This window comes from Poecilia formosa, unplaced genomic scaffold (assembly GCF_000485575.1).
Source record: "Poecilia formosa unplaced genomic scaffold, Poecilia_formosa-5.1.2 Scaffold92, whole genome shotgun sequence".
In the NCBI taxonomy this organism is placed as follows: Eukaryota; Metazoa; Chordata; class Actinopteri; order Cyprinodontiformes; family Poeciliidae; genus Poecilia; species Poecilia formosa.
This window is the reverse complement of record NW_006800031.1, coordinates 386,955-398,596: the sequence shown is the minus strand read 5'-3', so window position 1 is coordinate 398,596 and position 11,642 is coordinate 386,955. Positions and strand designations below refer to the sequence as shown.

General features: G+C 39.9%; 1 protein-coding gene across 1 annotated transcript in view; it reads left to right on the top strand.

Annotated features, from left to right (window-relative positions):
• Window positions 1-613: 613 nt before the first annotated feature.
• notch1b (notch receptor 1b) overlaps window positions 614-11,642 on the top strand; it is a 49,979-nt gene continuing 38,950 nt past the window's right edge. The window contains exons 1-2 of the mRNA XM_007557803.2: window positions 614-1,022; window positions 1,696-1,777. Of these exons, the coding sequence (XP_007557865.1) occupies window positions 962-1,022; window positions 1,696-1,777 (143 nt within the window). The 5' untranslated portion in view covers window positions 614-961. The remainder of the gene's footprint in view (window positions 1,023-1,695; window positions 1,778-11,642) is intronic.

The following is an 11,642-nucleotide window of genomic DNA, read 5'->3' as shown; positions in this document are numbered from 1 at the left end:
AGCGCTTTGAATCATTGCTGCCTAATATGCTTAAGGCCACGAAAGAGCTTACCATTCCACTAAAGCATTTTATCCATCATTGGTGGAATGCTAACTAGACTTAGCATTTCTAGCAGGCTATGCACAAGAGTGATTGACAGCACTAACGCCCTCCTCCTATCTGTGGTTGTTTCTGATTGAGTGACTTATTAATGCAGTTCATACTAGGAGAAAGTAGAGGAGCTCTACTTTTTTCATTATCAATTATTCTAATAATTTTAACAAATGTTAAAAAAGTATATATTTTTTTAAGTGACATATTACAGCCATATTTAGATGATAAAAGAAAGATTTGCAAAATTTATCAGTATCCTAAATTAAAAAAATATAAGATAGCCTACATTATTTTAAAAGATTCCAAAAGTAATGTAGTAAACTTTGACTTCATCTGGTATAAAACTGGTGAAGAAAATATATGTAGAGCCCAACTTGTCATTTATGTTTTTACTGTTTTTATTTAGCATCGTGCATGAGCTAGCATCCCAGCAGCTAGCATCTTGAGGAAAACCTTTGGCGCTGATGTTCCACAAGTATCAGCTAATTAACCATTTACTACGTGGGAAAACCGCTGGGGGACACAAAAAACAAACTCCCTGCTATCTCTTCATCAAGCTGCACAGCTTGTGCCTGTCTGGGGAACAACTATGTGATTGTTAGCGTGTCGGTGTGGAGGAAAAACGCCCCTTCAGAGCGGAGAGCAGCGGATGGAGACTTTCGTCCCTCAAATCATTTCCAACTCGGGACTTGAAGTGACAACGTCTCATGCCGGGTGTCCGCTTCACTTCCCCCCCCCCAACTCTCTGTGGATATACTCTTGGGTGAATGTAGAGGGTTTGTTTTTTCCCTGTCAAGGAGGAAGACATAATATTGGATCTATGAAAAGACCCACGTGGATTTGTATAATCTTTTTAAACCAGGAGGAATGCATATTTTTTTGTTAGTGAAACTAACTTTCCTGTTGTCGCTGATAGGAGAAACACGAGGTGAGAGACGGGGAGCTTTCGGTTTGTTAATGCCTCACAATATATTTGAAAAAGTGTAGTTTTGTTGTAGCTTCGATATAATCTTAACCTGTTTTATAACTTTCGTGTCAGCCTGGGAAACTTTCTCCAACTTCCTGAACACAAGGCGTAGATTTGTTATACCGAGCTGCCAACATAGATCCTTTTACATGTACTTTTCTGATATGTTGCACTTGTTGTCTTATTATTATTATTAATAATATTAATAACACGTCTTTTCCTTAACTCTCCTCTCCTGGGTAATTTTTTTTTTTTTTTGCTCAGGCAGCTGTTCCAGACTTATCCAGCAAAAACCAAAAACTTTTTTTTTCCTCACTAGTGTGTGAATGTAAGCTTCTGCGGTTTAGACTTGTAGTGTTTTGGTGCGATTGCACTGTTGTGTTAGTCATATTTTTCATCTTCTGTCAAGCTGCGTTTTAGAACATGCTGATGCCAAACTGCACCCTGAGGTAGCAGTAGATGTCGCAGGTAGACATCACATTTAAGAAGCATTACTGAGGCAATTTCAAATTCTTGTGTGAGAAGTAAATCTTCCACAGCTTTTTCTGCTGCCTTACCTCAAAACTTTGCTTTGTTAAAAATAAACTCAGGATGTTTTGCAGAGTACACATGTGTTAAAATGTTGCTTTTGCAGGTCTGAGATGCTCCATGCCCACAGAGTCTTGTTTGAACCAGGGGAGGTGTGAAGCAACTCCAGATGGCAATGGAGAGTGCAAGTAAGTTTAACGTCCACATCTGTCTTCTGTATGACGAATGCCTGCACAGAAGAGTTGGAATGTGGGATTGTGGAGTCTGACATGACTCAGAGGTTTTGGGGTTTGCATGTGAAGAAGATGAAGCAGTGTGCGCTCACACTGCTGGAGCTATTTCTGGGTGGCAAATGGTCAGAGGATGTAGAGTGAAATGAGTGGTGGACTCTGATGAGGGCAGGGGGTCACCGTGAGATACTGTGTTTGGGTATGTGTTACTGCCACCACATTCTGTCGTCTCTCCAGCCAAACTCCTCTCCGGCCCTAAATCTTGTTTTTCTTTTCTTTCACGGAGCGACAGCTGGGTTTGCCAGAAGCTCGGCGACTATTGTTCTGCTCTGCGATTAATTCTGTGTGACTAATCTGGGAGAGGCTTCCCAGAGAGACCCTCAAGCCCCGTCCTTTTGCCACCCCCCTCACACCCTTCTCTTGGGAGTTTGTCCCCTCCTCAAAAGCCCTCAGTGCTCACTCTCTCTGATTGCCCAAGACAGATGGCTTGACGCTTTATAACCCATTAAAAATGGAGAAAAGGTTTCTAAATGTGTATTTTTTAAAGTTTAAGTGTAAACCCAAACCTTATTTTGCTTTCTTGTTTAAATGCCCACCTTGGCATGAGCAGCAGCAGTCAGGTTCACTCCCTGCTGAATGATTGTGCCGACCGGGTCAAAGCTTCGGACAGCAACAAGTGGGCAGTCATCTTGGCCCTCCGCCACATCTTAATTTGGCCCGGTCATGTATTCACTCGTCGCTCACACACACACGCACTCACACACACCCCACCTTCCCACTGGGCCACAAAGCCATCATTGTGCCCCTGCACTGTCCCACTCCTCAGACGTCTCCAATTATAAACTGAGATGGACATTGGGTCGGGTTTGAGCGGGCACACAAGGCCAAGCGAGTGATTGTGTATTTCCGTGTTACGCTCTTCTAGTGATTTGTTGTTTTTGTGGCAATGAATGATCAGTAAAAAGTTCAAGGATTGTCAAAACTTGGGCAGATTTTCATAGTTTGGATACTTTGATTATTTTAGCTGCTGATAATTTGTCCCTTTACATTTTCTCAAAGATGATTAACTAACAAGCTTAAGAGCTGCTTTCATATTACACAGCCAGTCGGTGATGCCTTCTGAAGGCGGGAACTGAGCTGAAGCAGTCCAGACCAGAAATAATATCTTGCAGATTCCAGTAGTACAATGGATGACCCAAATCAAAGCAGTTCAGAGCAGAGCTTCTTTCTGCCCAGTGAGATGAGAGATATCGGGCTGACTCGATGTGGGGCGAGGAAGGATGCTGTTGAGGGATCACATACCTCCTTTGCCACTGTGTTGATTGCAGAGTGATGTGAACTGGTGATGATGGGATGGATTTGGTGCTCAAAAACCAAAGCTTCAAGTTTTGTAGGTTGTTTCATGTTTTGTACATTAGTACAAAACTGGAAAAGTTGTAACCCACCTTTAATATCCTTATTTTGTTAAGAATTTAAAGTTATTTAATCAATAATATCTCTTGTTTTTAAAGTTATGTTGATTTTGTCATATTTTTCACAAATTTTATGTCCAGTACACATTTTTATCTTCCTTATCTTTGAATCTGTGATTGTTAGTCATACAAACAATGAGCACCAATGAAAGTGAATGGCTCCTGCTTAGCATGACTGCTTAGCATGTCATGTAGCATTTCACCTCCGTATTTCAGCTTTTCCAGCTACATGTTCTTAAAATATTTTAGATACACAGCTCCTCATAAACATAGTCGAATTGCCTGCAAATAATTGTGTTGTATTAAAAAACAAAAGTATGCAAATACTGAACCTCTACTGTATTGCAGTAGATAGCTCTATAGACATCTTTAATTTGTGTAAGCTAATGGTTGATCTAAGCAGGGCCATACAAAAACATTTTACTTCATTTTATGTTTTAGACAAGAACAATGCTGGTAGTGCTCTTCGTTTGGCACGGCGATATGGCTGAAAAAGGTATCACTACACAAACGTTTCATACAAGTCGATGTGTTGATAATTATTGATTAATTTTTTGTTTTAAACATCTGAAACACTGCCCAAATGATGACATTAATTTACCCATTTTATCTGCAGTTTCCTCTTGAGCTCCTGTGCTTATTTCCTTCCTTCGCTCTATGAGGCTCTGTATTTTTAATCAGTTATGAGGCATGATGGTGAAACCTGAAACTGCTCTGTAACCACTCAACAGACTGTTGCTAGGTAACCACAACTTACTCAAGTTGTTGCTAGGTAACCAAAGAGTGAGTGAGTGAGTTGATACCACCAGCCTTGCTTAGCTGGCAGTGAGAGTTTGAGGTTTATTTATTCTTTTCAAAATGACAACTGCAGGTAAGTTGCTCGATGCTTATGACTGTTTAAAAGAACCTCACATTGAACAAGTTAAACCTTCCCTGTAAGTTGATCATCTGCTGTTTTGCCAACCTTTTAGTCAGTAGATTATTTTCATGGTGCTAAAATGCTTTTTTTTTTTTTTTTTTCAAACTGTTTCTCCCCTTTAAACCTATTTTATTAATATGTGCATAATATTATTGGCATTATCATGTATGATGCACAAGTTGCCAACAGTTTTTTTGTCAAACTGTTCCGTTTGGAACTGTTTTGATTTAACTAAAAAAAAAAAGGTAACACTTTATTTGAAGGGGTGTGCATAAGACTGACATGACACCATAAAGAAGTCTTTATGAATGTTTATGACAGTTGTCATGAAGTGTCATTCGGTAAATAATGACACTTTTAATGCCAAGTTGCTCTAAAAGTTGCATTAAAAGTCCATTAAATATGGCAACTTTGCATTGAATTATCACAATTTACAAAATCACGCAAAGTTGGCACTTTTAACGGACTTTTAATGCAACTTTTACAGCAACTTTGCATTAAAGGTGTCATTATTTACTGAATGACACTTCATGACAACTGTCATGAACATTCATGAAGACTTCTTTATGTTCATGACAGGTGTTATGTCATGTTTATGATGGTGTCATGTCAGTCTTACGCACACCCCTTCAAATAAAGTGTTACAAAAAAAAACAAAAAGACAAAACAGAATCAGACTGTGTCTTTATGACAGGATATTAGAGACAAAAGTACTTAACTATCCAATTTAAAACTGGTTCTCTCTTAAATTACCTTTTGTGTTGTGACAGTACCCTGGTGTATCCCTAGGGGAATCTAACAGACTTTCTACTGCTGGATGATTCATAAGTTAAAGTGAAAATGTGAATAATTTAGTGCGTGAAAAGCATCCAATCTACAGGAAGACTTTATAAAACCTTATTAAAGAACGGGCCAACGTTAGGACTTCTGCAAACTACTTTATGTAAATATGACCTAAGCAGATGCTTGAGCTCTCAGTTGTGTAAGACTCACCTCAGTTGACCTGATTGTTGAAAGCATCTGTTTGCACCTACCGTTTAAGTTGTCATGGATGGAAAGTATTGGAAAGTTTTCCGAAGGAAGTCACTAATTTGACACAAGATTAAGATTTAAACAAAAAATAAAACATTTATTAAATTTTAGATAAATTAATTGTTAACTAACACAGTTGAAACTCCTATTGCTGCAGGAGGGTTTAGCAGTCATATCTGTTCCTCTTTTTTTTTGCATTTGTAACGTGGGACTTGAGGTGTCAAGGAGAACAGCAGCCATTAAGGGTTTAAAAACCTGAGGGCTTAAATTTTGCTGCTGAAACCTGTTGACTTTTTAGGGGTTTGAGCAAGTGATGCCTCCGATAACAATCTGAGCCATTAATTCCTCACTGGTATGTGTCCCTGCTACAGTATTCATTTACCTCGATGAAAGTGAATCCTTGTCCCTCCAGTTCTGGGCATTCTTCAATGGCACCTCTGTTTGCCCCAGTCAGATGAGTCTATCTTAACTCCCCCTCACGTCCTGCGCTCCCCCCTCTTCGCTCCTATTCAGAGTCAGGAAGCAGCCTCCAAGTGGTCTGAGGGAAGAACAGGTGCCGTATCTGATCATATCATCACACAAGCAGAAACACATAGTGCAAGGCTTTTATATGGCCGCCGTCACCAGTGTTGGGTTCCCTTTGGCCGATGAGAGGAGTTTTCTGGCCAAAAGAAGCGACTTGGTGGTAGGGATCCTCTGCGCAGTGGATGTTTGGCATATATGCCAAGACAAATCACATAAACTCTGATTGGAGTTACTGACAGTGTGTGTATGTGTGTGTGTGTGTGTGTGTGTGTTTGCGAAACAAAAGTACTTTGAGCCACACTTCCTCTTTTCTATTATTTTCCTCATCCCAGACCACCTGCTTGTGGGTTGAAGTATAACAACCATGTGGGCCATCCACTCATCCAGACAGCAGCATGCTCCTTAATACCCATGATTACTTGTGGTTTTTGCCCATTGAGCTCCACACAAAAACAGATTGACGATGTCTGCCAGGTGTTTTTTAGCTTTTAGTCTCTCTACTCTACACACTACCGGACACAAGTCATTCTCTGAAGACTTAGGAGAAAGGGAAGAGATGGGCTTTTATGGAAATCTATTGGAAATTAAACAATAATTTTAATTTTACAGTATGGCATCTACCAGTCAAGATTTTACAATCTCCTCCATGATTATAAATGAGACTATCCAAATGACAAGCACATTGTTTAAGGTTGCATTCACACCCACCTGTTTAGTCCATTTTAATCGAGTTTGTTTGTCTGGAAAGTTTGCTTTGTTTGCGGAGGTGTGAGTGTGTTATCAAACTCTGAAGTAGACCAAAAAAGCAAACTCTGGTCCACCTAAACACACAGGTCTCCGTTTGGTTGTAGTGAACTCTGGTGAATTCGAGTTAATATATGAAGGCTAAGTGTACCAGTGACCACTCTAGAAGCAGGAAGCGGACTTTAGTACAGGGCCTTCTGAGTAAATACAACCAAAACAAACGCTTGTGTCTAGTGTACAGGGAGAAATGACTCGTGGTCTTTTTCCACAGACAAATCCTACGACCACTAAAATCTGACGCCACTCCACTTTTGTTTACATTTCTTGAAGAAGGAAGTCATACTCAGTGTCTTCTTTACAGGTTTTTGTGAAATTTCTTTCAGTAGTTGTTGCTACAGCGCCCCCACAGTCGAGTGGGGAAACAGGTTTTTCAATTAATTTGGATCGTTTGACAGTGCAATGAAAATGCGGTTTCATTTTCAGTGAAAGTAAACCGCACTGAAAATGTAACAAATGTTTGGATTTTGTTCCCCAATCGAACTGAGTCCACTGTGACTGTGAGAATATTTTGAATTGCTTAATTTAACTGTTACACTTCAGTAAGAAAACAGAAAACTTGAGAAACTACAGGAAGAGAACATTTGTTACCAGGAGTGCACCGATTGCAGTTTTATTTAAAGATCGGCAATTGCCGATCTTTAAATAGCCTTACTTGCCGATGCTGATTTTGGACAATGCTGATTGTTTTGTCTGAAATGTTGCTAAATATAGTAAAGTTGCTGAGCTGGCAGCAATGGAGTGACTATTGTTAACTGTGAACGTGCAGCACGACCTTTTGGGTCTGTCAGTGAAAGCTCCCTCACAGCAGAGCAACAGAGGACGGTGGCTGATTTTTAGATCTTTGCCGAGGCAGATAAGCTCAACAAAAACAGATGTGGATGACTGGTAAACTGGCATAGAGATATATAAATAGCTACTATTAAATAAATGAATGTATATTAGGTATGAAACAATTAATCGGATTAATCAATTGTCAAAATCGTCAACTAATTTAGTAATTGAATAATCATTAACTGGAGTATACAGACCCAAAAAAGGCCACTTGATGAAAGAGCAACATACTCAGAGCAGTAATTAAGTCAAAAAATATACATTTTGTTTGTAATGTATGTATTACATCAAATACTGTTGATTAATAATTTGAAAAATTTATCAACAGATCAGCTCTACACAGTATTGATGTTGATTCAAATAGAAAAGTTTGAGCTTTTCATATGTTGATATTAGGAGTAAAAAATGCTGTGTTGTTGCATTTTAGGTAATAAACTGTTTATTTTCTTATTTTAAAAAAGGAATTTAAATATTTATTTGCCATTTTTATGTATTTTAATGTTGTGCCAAATAACATTAAATAACAATAAGTTGTTAAATGAAAAATCTGCAGAACGTGCCAATTTTTTTTATTCCATTACTCGATTAATCATCAGAATAATCGATAGAATACTCGATTACTGTAGTAATCCTTAGCTGCAACTTTAATGTATATCCACTGGGAAAAAATGGAGTCATTTAGCACAGACAGGAAGTAAAGATGGGATTTTTCTCCTCAACACATACATTAACAACCCGAGGCTTCAGTGTCACCTTTAGACTTCTATAAGTGGTTCCCAGCCTCGTAAAACAGGCTGTGGCAGAAGTCATTAGGGCGACTGCGACTCTCAGAAAATACTTCCTCACACACACACACACTGAGTGTTTGGTCCCTGGGGGGAGCTGGTTCTTTCCCATGGGCTGCATCCCGTGTTGCTCCGAGATTCACAGGGTCACTAATGAAGGCTGCCAGATGTGGGCCGGCCAGGTCAGCTCTCCTGTACGATTACAGAGGAAGGAAAAAAGTGATGAACTTAAGGAGAGGGCAAGAGCTGGAGAGTCCTGTAATTTCTGCGGCCAGTTGGGATTCAGCGGTAAATCCAGTTACCCTAAAAACAGTCATGGATTTTTCCACCGGATTTTTTTTTGTTCCGCGGGTTTTTTTTTATCCCAATAGAGTCAATTTGTGTGATTGCAGCTATGTCTAACTTTCTTCTCTTGTGGTGGTAAAGTTGACACTCTGGTGAGCCACGATACACACTGCTGGGAAAGCACAAGAGAGGGCAGGAAAAGGGGAGAAAAACAGGGAGGAGAGGCCCTTCTCCCCTTGGGCGAAGCTTTTAAAACAAATCAGACAAGACTAAAGAGGACTTAGCCGAGGCACAGAAGCAAACGGCCAGGAAATGAGAAGTAGTGGGGCGGTGGTGGGGGACAGACAGGATGAAGAGAAGGGAAGTCAGAGGTACAAACATGGTCCACTAACCCAGTTTGACTCCCAGATGAAGACGCCTGAGACATCAAAGAAAAAACGCCAGTTTTTTAAATCACAGCCAATGTGAGACATAAAAACCAAACCAGACATGAGGCTGTCGCCTAAGTACGTTTTCCAAACAGATGACAGTAACTACCATCACTACTGCTGGTAACAAACCTATTGTTTATTATAACTGTAATAATGTCTACAACTTTATATATATAAGGATTTTTAGAGTGTCCTTCTTGGATTTGTAGCTATTCCTTTGGTGGTTGCGGTACTACACCAGCCCTGTTTAGTTCACTTTAATCGAACTCTTGCTTGTTTGCCTAGAAAGTCTGGTTTGTTTGGGAAGGTGTGAATACGCAATCAAACTCTTCTGCGGAACAAGAAAGGAAACTCTGGTCTGCCTTTAGACCTTGGTCTTGGTTTGCTTGAAATGAGCCAAATGAATTCATGTGTGAACACCAAGTGAACTGTAGACTGCACCAAAAGCAGGAAGTGGACTATAGCGCAGTGTATTTTGGGTAAATACAACCAAAACAAACACAAGAGTTTAATGCTAGATTGAGAAATGGCTTGTGGTCTTTTACCAAATCCTCCAACCACTAAATTCTCACGCTACTCCATTTCTGTTTAGATTTCATGATGAATGAAGTTGCACTCTGTGTCTTCTTTAGATTGTTTTGTGTCATTTCCTTCAGTGGTTCTTGGTGCAGCACCACCACAGGCAAGGATGGGAACAGATTTTTTAATTAGTTTGGATTGTTTGACATAGTGCAGTGAGAAAGTGAACCTCTCCTGCTGAAAATGTAACGAATGCTAGAAGTTTGGATCCCAGTCGAACCGAGCGTACCGGACTGAGTTGTGAAAACAGCCTGACATTTTAGTGAAAGCCCTTTAAATCTTGGGACCACCACGACTGCAGCAATGAGCAGTTTTGAAAGCGTTCCTTTGTGAAACCTGTTTTGGCAACCTGTTAAGATGTAATTACACCAATGAGAAAACTGGAGAATTACAGAAAACAGACCAGGTGTAGTGTGAGAAAACCCAAAGACAAACAATAAAGTAATTGTATCTTGTTGGGTTGAACGTTTAAGAAGAAATGTTCCAGTAAAACAGTGGCCTCCCTGGTTCATGTCCGGCCAGAGCCGTTCTTTGGCACATCTCCTGCCCTAATCTTTTCCTTTAGTTGGACAAATTATTCTGTACATTCAGTAGTTTCATACTGTAATAATCCAAATTAAAATCTAAATTACAAGACAGATTAAAGAAGTTTCTTTTAACTTGATATGTTTTCGTTTTAACTTATAAATTTTTTAGTGTTGTCTGAGTATTAGTCACATTTTGACAGTTATTAATAAAATTAGGGAATATTTACATGTAACCAGACGCTGACTTTGTGTCCCACAGAGCTTTACATGTCACAATAATTGAATAAATAGACAACCTAATTCACTAAGCCTCTTAAAAAGCATCCAAAGCGATCTCCATGCAGCTGCCTGAATCTGTATACTCACTCTGGGCTTTTATTTGTGTACAGTGCACATGTGTAGCCCACATATTACATCTCTCCATCTGCGTGTGACCTCAGAAAGATGGCAGATGGCAGATTGGCCCGGCAGTCAGGAAAACCCCTTTAAGAGTGACGCCAGGCCCGGGGTCAGATGTCACCACAACATCTGCTGCAGGCTCGAGCCGCCGCCCAGGCGCTCTCGTGCGTCCCGTCCGTGGCGGCGCAGACCTGTTGCCATGGGCTACTGCGGGAGCATGCGAAGAAGAGAAGTGAGCGCGGAGGAGAACAATGACGGCAGCCGGGTTCAGGGATGACACAGGAGATAATAACAGTATCGTCCTTACCACGGAGATCGCTCCACTTCTGTCCTGCAGTTACATTACACCTCCCAAACACCTGATATTTGCTCAGCTTCTGATTTGTGCCTGTCTTTTCATGTCTTCTTTATTTACCTTTACCTGCCGCTGTTGAGATTATCTGGCTCTGCAGGCCACCAGATTTCTCTTGTTGAAGCAGCTGCTTTGCTCTGTTTGCTTTGAATACAGAAAGGACTCAATAAAGAAGTCTCTGAATATCTTGTGCCTTGTTCACCTTTAAGACCTTCTGGAAGCAGTTGATTTTATGTCTTTGAAAGCTGTTTTGAGGCAAGTGTGTGTTTTTTTTTTTTTTTTTTATAAGTTTTTGCCAGGTTAAAGAGCAAACTGTTAGCATTCTTTGCACAGCGTGTGCTGCAGTTGACTTCCTGTTAGCGCCTCAGCTGGAGCGTGTTTGCATAGAGCGTCCATCAACCTGAGGGTGCGGCGTCTCTCTGTTTGTCTTCTCGGCCTTGTGCGAGACTTTCGACTGTTTTGCAGTACAAATACTGCATTACAGTACTTAAAACACATGGAACAATAAAGTGAGTACTGATTTCTCTTGAAACAAAAATGTCCAGGTCAATAGTTGCCAGTTCAGATTATTTCAAACTTGGACCAGAGTTTGCTTTCAAACTTATAAACAAATTTAAAAAAAAACTTGCGATGTGAATAAGCTTGAATAAGCAATAAATTAATTGCATAATAAAGTAAAACCAGACAGAGCATTTTCATTTGGGTTATTGTTTGTTTTCCACTTTCCACTAAAGACTGGATGTCAAAATTCTGCCAGTGAAGTAATACTTTTTAAAAAATCAATATTAGGGAGTTATTCACTTAAAACAAGCTCCTATTACTTGCTGAAAAGTTATTTACGCTTAATTCAAGTTTACTAAGACATTTGCACTAAAAATAGAC